Source organism: Athalia rosae, chromosome 7 (genome assembly GCF_917208135.1).
Source record: "Athalia rosae chromosome 7, iyAthRosa1.1, whole genome shotgun sequence".
NCBI classification, from domain to species: domain Eukaryota; kingdom Metazoa; phylum Arthropoda; class Insecta; order Hymenoptera; family Athaliidae; genus Athalia; species Athalia rosae.
This window is the reverse complement of record NC_064032.1, coordinates 15,953,954-15,970,042: the sequence shown is the minus strand read 5'-3', so window position 1 is coordinate 15,970,042 and position 16,089 is coordinate 15,953,954. Positions and strand designations below refer to the sequence as shown.

The 16,089-nt window shown below is 40.1% G+C and overlaps 1 protein-coding gene and 1 long non-coding RNA gene across 4 annotated transcripts; one reads left to right on the top strand and one right to left on the bottom strand.

Annotated features, from left to right (window-relative positions):
• Window positions 1-62: 62 nt before the first annotated feature.
• On the bottom strand, window positions 63-16,028 carry LOC105683265 (dynein axonemal heavy chain 7-like). Of its 3 annotated transcripts, XM_048658094.1 has the most exons (50): window positions 15,482-16,028; window positions 14,974-15,409; window positions 14,743-14,894; window positions 14,525-14,678; window positions 14,312-14,461; window positions 14,209-14,235; window positions 13,908-14,087; window positions 13,455-13,831; window positions 13,167-13,388; window positions 12,802-13,099; window positions 12,387-12,734; window positions 12,034-12,299; window positions 11,805-11,958; window positions 11,518-11,744; window positions 11,248-11,449; window positions 10,946-11,180; window positions 10,775-10,890; window positions 10,412-10,690; window positions 10,090-10,347; window positions 9,752-10,036; window positions 9,431-9,679; window positions 9,023-9,368; window positions 8,764-8,933; window positions 8,558-8,689; window positions 8,258-8,479; window positions 7,746-8,197; window positions 7,493-7,690; window positions 7,275-7,422; window positions 6,989-7,201; window positions 6,736-6,908; window positions 6,111-6,666; window positions 5,796-6,025; window positions 5,316-5,724; window positions 4,694-5,241; window positions 4,385-4,630; window positions 4,035-4,322; window positions 3,781-3,972; window positions 3,499-3,725; window positions 3,056-3,426; window positions 2,807-2,987; window positions 2,554-2,742; window positions 1,883-2,480; window positions 1,605-1,815; window positions 1,499-1,507; window positions 1,392-1,409; window positions 1,282-1,290; window positions 939-1,173; window positions 717-868; window positions 372-653; window positions 63-311 (listed from the first exon to the last, which is right to left on the bottom strand). In XM_048658094.1, exons 1-50 carry the CDS (start codon window positions 15,835-15,837, stop codon window positions 105-107), a joined length of 12,183 nt encoding a protein of 4,060 aa, XP_048514051.1. In that variant the 5' UTR covers window positions 15,838-16,028; the 3' UTR covers window positions 63-104. The 3 variants fall into 3 exon arrangements, with proteins under 3 accessions (XP_048514051.1, XP_012251165.2, XP_048514052.1); XM_012395742.4 differs by lacking the exon at window positions 1,282-1,290; XM_048658095.1 differs by lacking the exons at window positions 1,282-1,290; window positions 1,392-1,409; window positions 1,499-1,507.
• On the top strand, window positions 13,072-13,754 carry LOC125501714. The gene is made up of 3 exons (XR_007279329.1): window positions 13,072-13,205; window positions 13,294-13,429; window positions 13,600-13,754. It is a non-coding gene; the product is annotated as an uncharacterized LOC125501714 (long non-coding RNA).
• Window positions 16,029-16,089: the final 61 nt, after the last annotated feature.

Genomic DNA, 16,089 nt, shown 5'->3' with positions numbered 1-16,089 from the left:
TTATTGTGGAATTTTATACCTTCAAGATGTTACAATTAGAGCCTATTGATGAAATTTTTCTGTATGATGAACTAGAAAATGTAGTTTTTATTCAGCACCTCAAATCACTGTGAGAGCTGGCATAACATTGCGACACCTCGGATGATCCAATGCTCCGGAGGATGGCTGGTGGGCAACCACATAGCGATTACAAAATTAGTAGAATGACCAGTAGTTGATAATGTACCCCTGCGTTCGCTTGTTTTATAAACAGGGCAAGTGTAGATCAGTCGTTCGATCACCTCCTCTTTTTTCATAGGAATTAGAAGTAGCTAAAATGGAAACAAAAAACGTAATCCGCAGTCTGAATTTTTCGGCAATGAAATTCTTACATAGGGAACATCGTCGTAGAGCACTTTTGGGAGACTTTCGTCGAGCAGCATCTGCTTCATGTTGAATCTAGCCCCATCCAGAAATAAGCCATAAATGTAAATCCCGTCTTCAGGGGGTTTATCAAAACTCGATTCCTTTTGAGGAATGAAGTCGTAGATCAAGAGATCGATCGGTACGTGATACTTTCTAGCATAATTTTGCTTTGCCCCGGTAAGGAAAGCTTGCGTAAAATAGAATCCTGATATCCAGAAGGTTATTGGAGGACCGTCCTCGAACCAGAGCTAAGAAAAAATAGATCAACGGTTCAAGCAGTACGTTTCAGAACTCTGAGCCTTCATTTTTACCTGTAGAAAACCTAAACGTCGTAAAAAGTCATTTACGTAGCTGCCAAGTGGCTTTAAAGAAGGATAGGATCTCTGCATCCAGAGTCCTGGAATCCTTCCCGTTAAAATGGAACCTGTTACTTCCTCTAGTTCATAGGACATTGATACAAAACCTGCGGCAGAATACATGTGAAGGTGAACGAATATTTGTGAATACTAATGATTAGATATCCTCTGACTCACCTTTTATTGCTTTTTGAACATTAACTAGGCTGCTTCTGATACATTGTAGAAGTTTGTTGAATCTCCCCATTTCCTGTACCAAAACTGTGTTCATACTTTGATTGTACGTCGTCGGATATCGCTCAAGGGCCTCGACCAGATCAAAATCACTCGGCAATTTGTTCAAGATATCACTCGATACAGAAAAAACGATTTCATCAGCTGATTTATCGCTGCTGCTTGACTCACCAGTTTCCTGATTTGAATAAGCAAAATATTACAATAGGCAGACATATGTATACACATATCCATTGCGATCTGTTTAAAAGGATTCGTGTTAGTGTATACAGAAAATTATTCTAACTTTTAGTTTCTGGAAAGCGGCATGTAGAAAAATGTGCAGGTTTCAATTAACATTTATGCTGATAGTTTGAATATTCTTTAAAAACATAATTCTATATTTATTGTGCATACCTGCATTGTCCATAAATCCTGTGGGGGTGGCAATAAATTGAAACAGATATGATGATAAGAGAACACTGATCATAAAAAAAAAGGAAAACAAACAACAAATTACTCACGAATCGATCCTATGATAGCAGCGTGAGATAGAAAGTATAATGTATACTATAATCGACAGGATTAGTTATGATATAATAGCGATCGAATAAAAAATGTTGAATTCACCTGGGTAAGAAGCACCGATTGAAATAGTAGATCAGTCTCTTGCTGCTCTTTAATGATGTCTGCATTGTCATTCATTCCAAACACACTGGGTCCGGTAATCAAAGGCAAATTCCTTGTGTATTCCATATATGCCTCATACTCTTTGGCTGTCGGACAGTAGTATTTTGTCGACATTGAATCATAGTAATAAGTTTCTTGCTCAATAATCTCCCTGAAGGTAAAGAGATTCAGAACTCATGTTATCTTCTCTGAATTCCGCTTCAATATTCATTACTGACCTGCAGTAAAATTTTTCCAAAATTGTAACAAGCGTCCTTCTATCCCATTCATCTGTTACTCTTCCTCCGTAATTGCAATCTCCTGTTAAATATCTCAGAGCCTCATACTGTACGTCATTGTATTGGTTTAGAAAAATTTTGAGCTGAAAAACGCTGATACGTAGATCAGTTTCGTTGAACTCATAAGGCGTGTTCCATCCAATGGGGCCATATTTTCTTCTCTCTTGAACAATTGCGTGAAAAAAGCACAGGGAGTACAATAACTTTTTGAATGTTTCGCTCTGTGTACAAGACTCAAAAAAGTCGGAATCTGATATTGGATCGCTAAGGTAAGAGCGAATTATGTTGGCGCGGAGCCCTGTGGGAGGTTCGTTTGTCATCTTTACACCATTTTGCAGAACTGCAATGGGGAAATAATCAGCTGGGTAACTAGTAAGCCACAATCGAAAATCGGGGTGAATTGTGTCGGGCAATAAACCCTCGCACATCTTTTCTAAGGTGCTCATCCAACTTTTGGCAAGATGGCAATTTTGGAGTACAACCCAAGATCCAGATTTCACTCCGTCGTTTATCAGCTTCACGGCTATCGGGCCCTGACCTGAACATGGAAAATTGAAGAGTTGAAAATTTAATTGAGAAATATTTCAGAGATGATATCATTCATACATTACCTTGTCCCAATGACAAAGAAAATAATCGTTCTGCTCCAAAACCTTGATCATCGGCGAATTTCAACAGCAACTGCGTGGGATCCACTCCGGGAGTGAGGACGAATATAAGTGGTATGCAACAGTGCGAATCTGCGTATGATGCAGCAAGATCAAAGGTCGGAGGCTCAACAAACTGACTACCCATTTCGACTGCAAAAAAAAAAAATGTACTTCATTTTCAAAAAAACACGATGCGATATATGGTTTTCATTACTTTCGACAAAGGCTTGAACTGCTGGTACTATTTTATCCGGTCGAATACAACGCAGGACCAGCATTTTTTCCAATGGGTTCAATTTACGGAACGGAGAAGGGAGAACAGCACTTTGAGGTTGTTTCTCGTCAAAGATTGCTTTCCAAGCTGTGAGATTTGACGTAAAGTGTTCTCTGATACCCTGTTAATTGAAAATAAAATGTCATGAGTCGTGGATAAACGGAAATTTTTTAATTTTGCCATGCCAACCTTGAATCCTTCGATTGTGTCTAATCTGCACAATTCGTTCCAAGATTTAAGGGGGAGCCAAGATGTTGGATTTTCAAACGGATTATCGAGACCCACACCACCTGTGAGCAAGAACATCCAGTGCGGCATAGATACTTTGCCTTCTTTGTTCATAAGATTTATCACAAGGAGAAAGGAGAAGAGGAGTTTGTCCTTCTCAAAAAGTGACCGGCAAATATTAACGTATAGGGAATATGTGAAGTATTTAGTCAAGTCTGCGAGACGCAGTTGCACATCGTCGACTTGTTCCGTATTCTCTATGGCCAACTTGTAGAGATTAACAAACCACGCTAAAGAGTATTGGTACATCGGATCTATGTTTGCTAAGAGAGCTGTAGGGAATGAAAATAAAAATCAATTAGAAGAATCATGAGCTGAGTAATAAAATCATCTGTGAATATTACCGATTGTGAAGAAAAGAACTGTAGAGTAAACTGCAATCGGAGTATACTGAAGCCGGGCAATGTCGATCGACTTCTCAGTTACTTCAGCAGCGGTTTGTTTGAGTTGAATTTCATTACTTAGGACCTTCGATGAACTCAAAATACTAATTCCTGCTTCATCTTCAAGGATGTTTCCTTCGGAGGCTGACAAAACTTCCAGAATTTTGTCTTCCGTTTCTTTCAAGAGCCTATGAGTAAAAACCAAGATGATCCGATCCATTGAACAATGGTTCGTATTCTTACTTCTTATTAGCAGCTCCTTGAACGATGAGGGTGTTTTTTTCAGATTCAAGATCAGGTCGTTCCTTCGCAACGACTATTCCTAGAAGCTGATCTTCGAGACCTCCAGGTGTGATCATGAAATTCAGCAGCGTCACTTTTACTGCTACCTCTGGCAAATAATGCGGATTTTGCAGCTTTGTCGTGATATATAATCTACAAAAATCACATAATTCCTCAGAAACGTTATTTCGTACGTTTTTTACCAACTAACTTGCCTAAAATTGCTGTTATATTCTACAACGGTGTCTCCCAATTTAAGGCAGATAGCTCCACCTTGTTTGAAAGTCTGTTTCATAAGCACTGGCTCCAACACCGCATCAAGTTCCTCTCCGACATTTTCCAGCAAAATTGGCAACCCAAACTGTATTGAGTTTTCTAAAGCTCTCGTATAGTCACCCTGGGTCAGCCGAATGATACTCATATTGTTGGCTTTCTCCATATTCTTTACCCACTTATTGGCTTGACCTTGTGGATCGATCATCAGTGGCCATCGGCAGGCATTACTGAATAGAATTCGATAACATTTTTTATGCAAGATAATGACCGATTATTTCTGTAGACTCACGTTACAATAATTCCATTGTCTACGGAAAATGAATCACTGGGGAGGCCAAATATATTCCAAGATCTGATCAGGACGGGATTCCCAAGAGTCTCTCTTAGCTGAAAGTCTTCGGTGCACTTCACTTTTAATTCCATGCATAGTTTCACCCACTGTTTTATTTGGCTTACTCGAAACGGTGTCGTATAGGGACCTAGATAAGCCACAACCCCTGACCCGATAATAATGTCTCCCGTTAATTGGTAATATCTAATGAGAAAAAAGGATCACAATCAATAAGATATTTGAATCGATTCAACAATCTTATAATACCTGTCTCCTAAAGATTTTGCGTTTTCGGACCACCGCGTGTATTCCCCTCCCAGTCCGCCGATGAGTTCTTCAGCTCGTCTTAGCTTCTGTTCGCAATCCGTGACTTTGTCCATCATACTCTGATAATCTGCCTTGCGAATCCTAAGAACGTTTTCTAGAGCTGTTAGTTTTTCCTGAATTTTCTCGAGTTGTTCACGTTTGATGAAAAGCTTTGCCATTGCGTCGTTGTATTGAGTTTGAGCCTCTGCAAGAGCTTTTTTTTTCGGGGCAACAACTTTAGCGACTTTGTCATATTCGGATATGGCGTAGACCCAGCGGCATAAGCCTTCACAGGCAGTGGATGCTGTTTTTATTTTTTCCGGGTCGAAATTAATATTCGTCAGGTAGTTGTTGCGTATCTTTTCCATCACACGTTCAGCGATGTTGTCTTTGTCAAAATTTATCAGGGAATCCATGAACCTTAGGTCACTCAGAACTTTCAACGACGCTTTCCAATAATCATCAAACATCTTTCCATCGGGACCTTGAACTCTCTCTGGTTTGACGTCCTGAGAATTTGATTAGTTGATTATTACATTCATCAACCGTCGCTTTGATCTGCAGTGTTAGCGTTGCAACTAACCTTGAGAATACAAACACTCTCCATCACTAGCTTCACTCCAGCAGGGGGATTTTTCATAGTTTTCACCACTGCTATATCAGCAGGTGTAAGGGTGTTCAACGCCGCGTTAGCACGATTCAAAATCGGCATTGCTTCTTCTAAATTGGCATCACATTCGGATTTTATTTTTGAGGCCCCAGCTGCCACAGCTTGCGCTGCTTCTTCATCAATTTTAACAACTTTTTCTACCTCTGCCACCTCAGCACTTTCTTCCTCAACGTGAGCTAGTATTTGTTGAACTTCACTGGCAGCTGTGATGAGCATTGGCTGCAAATCCTTGAGTGTTTCTTGCATTTCTTTGACCTGCTGATTTGTATTATCTAATTTATCGAGACCTCCTTCATATCGCATTTTAGCAAACATCACCTCGCTATGTGAAATTAAATAATAATCAGTTATTAAATTTGTCAGATTACTTTATCGATGAATTATATATCTCACCTCCGTTTTTTCTCTAACAGCGCTTTGAACGTGTTGATTAGTTCCAAATATGACGTCGGAGTTACATAAGTTCTTCGGCGTATCCGGGTGAAAAATTCCTTGCTCATTCGTTGGGTCGACATGTGAAAATATTGGCACATGTCAATGCAGGCGAGTTTTTCAGATTCTGGAAGTTCGATTTCACCCAAAAATCTGGTTGCCACTGCCAAAAGTGCGTCTTCCGGCCACAGCTGATGAGTGAAAAGATGAAATCAGCAATATTCTAAAGCGGTAGTGAGCTCCAAATATGTGGAAACGGGTAATAAAATAAAATACCTGAAGCCAGTCGATGGTACAACAATTGACCAAGGCTGGAAATTTTCGGATTCGATTTCGGAAGCTGTCACCAATAGGTGACATTGCTACGACGATATGCAGCTGGTCCCGAGCAATTTGAACAAATAAGTTGAAGAGTGCCACCGGGCTTCCATCAGTTTGCAGAGTTTTTTCTCTCTGGCGATCTATCTGCCGCATTTTCTCACAAATCTCCGTCCTTTCTTCTGCGCTAAATAAATTTGGAACTTCACCGGAATTGAGCATGTTGCTGATGTCTTCTAGGAAACTTTCTTCCTTTATTTGGGTGTCGGTGAAAAGTAATGTAGAATGTAGCTCTGTGGCAGTACTCTTTGTTAAAATCAATTTAACATCATCGTGCCATTCGCTAGTTCCATATTGCTTACTGATCTCCACTTGGAAGAGTTCATGCTCGGAAATGTGAGATGCTAATCTTGTTAAAGATTGTCTTCCAGAACCACCAACACCAACAAGAAGTGCGTGGCTCCGAGGCTGCTTTATTATTCGACAGATTTTGGAAAGATGTTCGATAGCGAATCTGCAAAAAGTGTCTGCCATTGTAATATAACTTTCACTTTGTCGGCAATATTGAAAATCGAAGAATTACCTGAACAGTACAAGATTCATGGGTTTTTTTGTCATGGAGTTGAATTCCGCAAGATAGGCTTCGACTATCACTCTCAGATCATCCAATTCTTCAACTTCTTGGTACTGTCGTATGTCACTTTTTGGGTCCGAGAAGTCACAGTATAATAAATTTCGGAGCTCAAGATCTCTTACCTAAATATCGTGAATGATCTTTGATACTTTTAGCAATTAAGCTGCGAATATTTTTAATGTATTCCCACAAAATAACTTACCGGCCCTTTCTTATCTTTGGTGAGATCGCTGAACATGTAATCCATATCGATTTCCATCCTTTCCAGGACGACTATGTGCAACTGGTTTATCAGCCACGCTGTATCCGTTTCGTCCACCAACCTGTCCCCGTAGACTCTAAGAATCTCATGGACCCAAAGTCGCTTCATGTTCATAAGCGTCGGCATTGCTTCAGGTACAGACAAAAGAACACCCTGTAACAATATGTAAACCTATACAGAATTTAGTTCAAAATAAATAACTTTGAAACCTGGACCCAATTCGAACCTGAATCACTCTGGAGAAATCTCGCAGATTGAATAAATAATGAGATTTCGCAGGTGTCGGTAAAAGGCGCGTCAGACTTTCTTTATAAATATCCATTGTCGCCATCACGATCTGTTCTATGCATGGGTCGAATTCTTTGCTGAAGCCCCTGGAAATATTAGCATATGAGAAATGCATTTGGATATAGGTACTGACGAATGAGTTTATTGGCCAAATACCTTGTATCCAGATGCCAGAGTACAATTTTACTGAATATCGTTATCATAACATTATCCTCGAACTCTGATATGGTGAGAGTAACAAAGTGGCGCTTGAATCTTGGGGTGACGTCCTTTCCGCTGCCACCCGGTGGTCCCATGGCACACATTGGTTGGATTTCTATCAATTTTATCGGAACAATGTCCTTTCTATCATACCTGCAAACGTATTATCTTAACTATAAGACTCTCGAAGATTGAACTCGGTGCTTACCATTGCCAGTGATCAAGCCACTGTCTCAATAGCTCAATCGGGGGCTGCGCTCCGTAGACTTCTTTCATCGGCATAGAAACGTCGTCGACAAAAATCACCCATCGTTTACCAATGGGGGGTCCGTACACGCCTTTTCTGCGTTTGTCCAGCTTACTCATTATGATATCTTGAGTTTGATTTGCGGTGGTTTGCGCAGAGAAATTTATGAAGAGCGGCTTGTAAATATTCGTGTCATTTTTCTTCAGCAAAAAGTCGATTACATAAACTGATTTTCCCGTGCCAGTAGGGCCAACAAATAATACTGGCTTCTGGTGCTGAACTAACAATTGGAACAGGGTGGTATACCTCACCGTTTCCACGGTAGGTACTATAATCTGATTGACTGGTACGTCGCGGGGAATCGGCGGAGCATTTAGGAGTTCATCCGACCATAGTTTCCACTTGCCCTTACCCTGTTGGGAATATCGCGATCAATAATTAGCACATAATCGTCCTTCCTCTATTCTTAATACCTCTCGTATGAATCGGTAGTCGAAGACAAGGCCGTCTTTTGGCATGACAAAAATATACGGTTTTATCGGAGGCTCCACAGGTTCTGAAAGTCTATACTCTTCCAAAAGTGCCACTGGGAATTCTTTCTCCAAAAGCCCTCTAAATAATCTACTGAACTTCATTCTGTATCGTGATTCGAGCGTTCCACCGAGAGCCCAGATGCAGGAGAAAAAGAACGAGCCCTGAAATATTTTTACAAATATTATCGTTGGTTCGGAAGTAGCTGATAATTGATCATTCCATTCCTGCCAGCTCCTTACCTCGGTTTGAGCTCTGAGATCCATATCGGACATACCTTCCAGAAACTTCTCATCATAGAAATCATGCAGTAAGCAATCCATCAGATACATTACCGATCTTACTAGATTCGCATCGGGCATTGGCGCCAGTTCCTGGATTGATCAAAGCCGATGAGAATATTTTTTAAAACGAGGCACAAGCTATCGAAATAACACTAATTCAATACCGTTACACCACCTCGACGTAGTAGATGCAACAACGGCTTGCAAAAGCGAAAGAACAAGCAATCTCTCAAGAAATTTTTCAGCCATTCTCCTAGAACTGGAGGAGTTTCTCGAAGCCATGACGTTAGCAGGGGTGTCCAGCCCAAGGCTACTGGCTCCATATAAATCATTCCTTAGCGAGAAATATTTTTTGATAATTCAGGTAAACGGGTAACTCTTCATGATATTCTTATTCTGCGTGTTTTTGTTTTTTTTTCTTACCACAGCGAGAGACGGTAGCGGGTGAAGCAACCTCAAGATCCATTGGTTCGAAAATTAAGTTAGTGGTCGATGCTAATTGGATGATTTCTCCGCTCATCAAGCACAATTTTTTGTTGTCATCTAGAACAGTGTTCATGTTTTCTATCCAGACTGCGTCGACTGGTCCATCGAAGACCAGCCATTTTCGATTATCGTTCGTGGAGACGGCAAAAGCCCGATAACTTACGGCCAACACCCCATCGCTCCACTCGTGAGAGGCCATATCGAATTGACCATAGAGCTGACCCATTGTGATAGATTTTGGATTTATAACCGTTATCTCAACCTTATGCTCGTCCATTAATTGCTGTGGAAAATTAATCCGTGATTACTACCAAATAAGATGATCGATTTCATTTCGATCCATACCCTCTCCTCGATCAGCTCCAACGCATCAGCCAGCATTCTGTACGCAGTTGTTTTGCCACCAAAGGGATACCCGACAATCATAAATCCGTGCCTCACGATCATCATCTCAAAAATTTGCTGAACTTTTTCTAAAAATACCGGGGTACACTGAATATTTGCCCTATCGCAAGCTTCTTGCGCGCAAGAATTCAAGTCTGTGTAGTCTGGTTCAGGTAGTATGACGTTCGGAAATAAATCAGATGCGATACCCTGCAATCCATTTTTTTTTTTCTTCTCATAACTTTCAATACCCATTCAATTATTACCTCGGCAATAACTCACGTGAAAGAGTGGAAGATCATGGCTCAGAAATTTCGGAAGATTAACGTCTTTTATGCTGCGCAGCATTAGAATATCTTCGTTCTCTTTCGGATACTTTAATTTCAAATTCCCTGCAGCTATGAGAACAGATTTAACCGCTCTCATTCCGTAATCGTAGTGACATTGACTCGACAATTGTTCCGAACAGAGTCTATAGGCCATGACGATCTTAACCGACAGTGGTCGGGCGTTGTGGAACCCGTAGGAATACAAAGTATTTTCTGATATTAGCCCATAGTCTGGTACCTGTTGAATTTAAAGTTAGCTTCTACAATAATTCAGATCGGATTTTCACTAACCATCATGGCGACAGAGCGAAACAGAGCTTTCAAATTGTCAGGAAGCTCGGAACGACCGGCGTAACCAGGATTCATGGTGATAAAAACCGCACAAGTCGGATCCAGGGATAGCTGAGTTCCTTCGAACATTAGCTTGTCTTTCCCGGATTGTATGCCGCGCTGAATGGTCAGTATTTGTTGGGCCACTACAGATAAAACTTCGAGATCGATGCGGTTGAATTCGTCGAAACAAGACCATGCCCCACAGGAGGCCAAACCCTGAGACAATATCATCTTATATATTACAAAATTAAGATCAGGAAACGTGTCACGAGTTAGAGACCTTGAAGAATTTTCCTAGTGCTAGGTAATCCAGTCCGTCTGAACAGTTGAAGACAACACATTGTTTCGCAACAGCTTTTGCCAGATCTTTCGTAGTTTCCGTTTTCCCGGTTCCTGCAGGTCCCTCAGGGGCTCCACCAAGGTGCAGACTCAAAGCTCCGAACAATGTTCTATAGCAACGATCAGTTAATGGCGTTATTACAAGTCTGGGCGTGTTGCCGAGGTATTCGTAACCGTAGCTCAATGACGAATTGATCATCATGGTTTGCAGATCGTCCATCTGCAATGAAGATTATACCGAGATAATATCTTAACCGATAATCATCAGCTTTGAATGGAATATTGTATTTTTTTATTTTTTTACCTGCCAATAGTAACGCAACTGGCAAAGCCATTTGAAATCCAGTTCTGACTCTACCTGATTCTCCCACAAATCCACCAGGACGTCCCTAGCATGAACATCCAGAGTAACCAAAGCTCCTGCAAAATTAACGGTTTGCAGATGTCATCAATATTTTCATCGATGAATATTTACCAAGCGTCGTTCGATTCTGGGTCGAAAGCTTTCCACGGACTAAAATGATTATTTGATTTAGGTTATTATTGCACTTGTCGATATATTCCTCAAGTCCTTTTTGACCACGAGGAAGAGCGGCTGTTACGTCGGCAGTCCAGTATAATTGCCCAATGCAGAGAATCGTCTGCCCTGGCCAGTCGAGTACCCATTTTGATCTCAATTTTTTGGGATACGAGTTTTTGGCGTGTATTACCTGAAATTACAAATTCATGTGGCAAACGAATTCAAAAATAATTTTGGAATCTCTCAATAAAGTTTACCATAACTCGAACGCTTTTTTTCATATCATCTTCCAGCTGTAGTAACCACTTTTCTACCTGACCCCGTGCATCTCTCGTATCAATTACAAATTCCAGAATCACCTGTTCACCTTCCGAGGATTTCATAGCAATAACTTCCATATCCTCGGTAAAATTCAGCTTGGCGATTCCTTCGAAACACTTTTTCAGGTGAGGCTGAACCCTGGAATGAATATAGAGGGGTGATGTTTTGTCGTAAATGCTTTCAGTATGAAAGAATTGGTATAATACCTCATGGGATCTTTCGTTTCGGACAAAATTTCGAGAAGTTCGTCATTAGATAGAAAGAAAAATCTCGAAAAGTAGAGTCTCTTTTTTTCTAGATACTCGTTCAGTCCTTTTTGAATTAATTCCAACAATCCCATGCTTTTCTGGAGACGATCGAGCATTTTCTCGATTTCAACAACAGTTAGGACTCTTGGATCGGATATTACAGTGCCCATGATGTCTCGCCATATCTAGATTAAAAATTATTGGAATGCGATCGTGGTCTCCATTCTTCAATGTAAGATGCTCACTTTATCAACAGCATTGAATCGGCGACCTTCTTCTGGCATCTGCTGCTGAATATCAGGTGATGAGAAAATCGGTTCAAGATACATCCAAGTAGATTGGACTTTGAGCCAAAAGTCAATTATTTCCTGCAGTAAATGAAGCTTTGCCTCCCATTCTCTGGTATAAACATGCAGTTACAAAGCATTCATCAGTAATTATATTTTTTACAAGATAGTGCAATCGATTACTCACAGAGTCTCATTCTCAAACGGTTTGATATACACGGAATTCTTCATCGTTTGAGCTTTTGTCAAATGGTCGTCCAGGAGCAATTGGATATCATCGACGCTAGCAACAACGTATGTACCTGTGTCACGATATGGAGTCACTGTAAATTCCATTTCTGTCCAGTCTGTGTGCATTCTTAATAGGGCTTTCTCTAAATTGTTTTCTTTTGTTGCCGCTTCCGAAAGAGCCTCGAATTTCTCCACATATTCATCCAATCCAAAATCCAATATCTATGAATTGAAATAATTGCACAAAACAAAGAAAGACGAAGGGATTCAGATGACAACATAATACGTTGTCTTCAACAAAGCACTTGCCTTTGCTAGCGTCATGTTATGATCGACTTTTATGGGAAATCCAACGAGTTCTGAGACTTGTTCCCAATGTCTAGCTTTCAGACCAGGATTTCCCAGGGTCATAATGACGGGAAGATGTTCTTTAAACTCCTCAATTTTCTCTTTAATTGTCTCAGCTAATTTCCTTACGATTGGCTCTTGGAAGGTTTTCTCAAGCTTGTAGACTGTCCGATAAGCGATGCTCACATCATATTCAATCGCTTCGGGATCGTAAGAGCCAATCTGAGCTGTTGTCCACTTGTCGTAGTTTGTGAGGAACTCGCAAGCAGCGTCGTACAATTTTTTGTATGGAGCTAATCTGTCAGCGGTCTGTTTTGTGAACAAAATGGGACTATAATCACTACTAGAAAAGAATTAAGGAGTATCAAACTTGTACCTTCTTACGTAATGGATACTGCGACAGTTCCCATCCGTACAACTGTTCCTCTTCATTAAATTTTTCGATCCTATCCATACCTGCGATGAGACGATTTTCTAGACTAGTAGCCTTTTTTTTGTAGCGAAAGATCTCATCCATATTTCCCCAGTACTGTATTTCGTCGCACTGTTTCCAGTACAGCTGAAGATCCTGTTGAAATTTGTCCCTCCGAAACGATAAGATTTCCTGGTACTCGATCGTTTTTTGCGCCACTATGTCGCGGTGTTCGTTGAATACAGAAGGCATTCGATAGCACCTTCAGAGTTATATTGTGAAAAATATCATATATCTCATGACAAGTCGGCCAGTTGTGATATACCAACCAGTGAAAGGCAGCGTTGACTGTTTTTATTTCCACAGGGGTTAGAAGGGAATAATCCGATAGAAATATTATGTACTGCAGAACCTTTTTGAGCTTTTCTTCTAACAAAACAACCATCTCACTTTCAGCTTTTTTCACAAAACTGATTAGTTGAATAAGCTCGTGAGTGTCCGGAGGAGTACTGAGTGCTTGATCAGCTATGCTTTCATACTCGTCGCAGATCCTAAAAAGTATACAGGAATAATATCTTTGGTCAGTGATGAGGTGAGAATAAATATCTCATTCTCACAATTTGCATTTCTGCTGATACTCAGCAACCATTTCTAGTAGCAGAGCTTCTTTCTGAGTAGCAGCCATTGTTGCGATATTTTCGATTAGATGAGTTCTGCGCATAGCAAACATTCCGAGAAATATGGTGTGTTCGTTTGTTACAGGAATATTGGCGCTCAATTGATGAAACTTTTCTATCAGTACAGCGTATTCTTCCAAATTATGAGGAGGATCTGCGTAAATGAAGTTAAGAATCGATCGATTCTCTTCATCATTGATCAGTGAAATGTAGTGGTTGAAATCCTGGAGTCGCTTTTCCGGACCTTTGCATTGTTCCTTGATAAGATTTGTAATCTGACTCGTGTAATGATCAATTATTTCTTGATGAATGACGGGCTGTAATTTATACGAACAACACATTCATTTTTGAAAGAATTTCTTGGATGTGATTATAGAGTATTATGTGTGAAACCTGTAGAACTTTTGCAGGGCCGTTGTAGTCTTTGAAAAGTTTGATTTCGAGCCGAGGTATGTTACTAACTGCTTCTAATAGCGATGTCAGTAGCATTATCAAAGTATCTTTAAAAGTCTTGAAGGATGGCTCAAAAGTCAGAGTCTTGTTTCTTATAATCACGTTCAGATTAAATCCACACTGTACATGGAAAAAACAGGTGGTTTAAGTAACGGATGATAGTAATATTTTCAGTAATTGCATGAATGAATTTTGCTGCTTATTGCCGGCAACAGAAAAATACCATACATTTCCCACTCACATTTTTCAGATTCATTGATCCATTCGACTGCATGGAAAACAGGTTTGCAACAATAGTGTAAAATTCTTGCTTATGAAAAAATATGTTTGATGAATTAACTTACTCCAAAGCTTAAAATGTATGCCATATAGTCTTTGATTGATTCTAGGCAGAGGTCTCGGAGCTGAGCTTCCATAATACAAGAGAGGCAGTTAAAAAATTGTTCCCTTTTTGCTGAATTATTAGCTCGGGGTAAAAGTCCTCTTTTGTGCCCCTGAAAACGGAGGCATATTTTTAAAGCATGAGCTGTTGAAGCATAGATAATAAGGATACTCACAATAGTGAATATCCTCAGAATTTTTGGAAACCAATTATTGCAGAGTATGTCTCTTGTCTTAGCAACCATCCTTGAGAATCTCCAATCAAAACTTTCAAGATCATAACTCTCCCCGTAAGTCTCCAGTTCTTTTTTGTTGATAAGCCTCAACGAGCTGTGGATGTTCAAATCCTAAATTTCTTACCCAATTCCTTATCCCTCTGGAGAAATTTACTTACTCAAATTCTTTGTGCCAGAGATCGAGAGTCTTACGGATGCAAGGATTGTATAAGTTGACAATCCTTTCTAACTTTCCTCTTATTGCCTTGTACCGGATGCTATGGTGTGGTGGGAAGTGTTTAATCTCATAATTTTCATTCGTTACAGTTTCCTGACAGAAATGTTATATTATACTTTTCCTTTTTAAAAATATATTTTGATGGATAAACCAAAGGGTGACTCACTCCTACCTCTTCCATTCTTTCCAGCTTATGCGGATCCTGGAGCACAAAGTCGATTATAGATTTTTTGACACTGAGCATGTACGCATCAAGAGCATCTTTCTTCAGTTGTTCAATGAATCCTGGAAAATGTTCTCTCCAACCAATGGGTACTAGGGCAATAATATTTTTCATTACTGTCTCATCTATAGGTCCGATGTGAATGTTATCTATGCCCTGTAGAATATAGTAGTAGTATCTGAGAAGCTCTTGCTCATCTTCTGACAGCCAGTTATGCTCAGAATTTACAGGGCAGCAGTCTTCTAATTTGCGATCAGCTGTGGAAACTATCCTGACTACTTTTTCCCTGAACTGTTCACGTCTCTTATGCAGGGCAGTGTAGCAATTCATTCTGAAAGTGAGTTCTTGCTGTTTCCGTGCTGTAGACGGAGTACTTTTCTTCAGCCTAAATTCCATTCCATGATCAAAGAGGGTTCATGAAGCATGAAAAAAAGAAATAAGTGCAATTGATATCTACCTCGGTCTCTTGTCTCTTGGAAAATCCAGAAGTCGTTCAGGGGATGAAATGATACTTTCTTTATCAGAACAGCCTCTTGCCAGGTTATCTTTTCGATCTTCAGGCAGGATGTGCTTGCAGATATTTTTTCTCTTCGATCCTCTCCTTATTTCATTTTCAGAATTTGTAGGAAATGGGTGAACTGGTCTTCTACAGAGTCGCTGAGGTAAAAATCTTGCTCTCCGAAAAGCTGAATTGTTTGTTTGTTTGATAGTTTGATCTGCATTCTCTGGAGATAATTTTCTGATATGGCAAGAGTCTAGACTGCATACCGATCTCTGATTACTCAGATTGACATCCTCACAACTTTTCTCCATCTCAACGCAGGAGAAAACCGCCAGAAAATCTCGTCTCAATTATCTGATATGGCTGAAATCTGACAGCAAACTGACAACGCGCACATGGTAAACTTTGTTACACCGTATTAAATTTGTCAGAGAAGCAATTGCGCCGATCGATTGATATCCGTATTATTTCTATCTAGTTGCTTAGCAATAGCACAGTCAGCAAAGGGTGAACAACTGCAAGGATGAAATTTTAATTAGAAAAGATAGCTCATAATTAGTCAA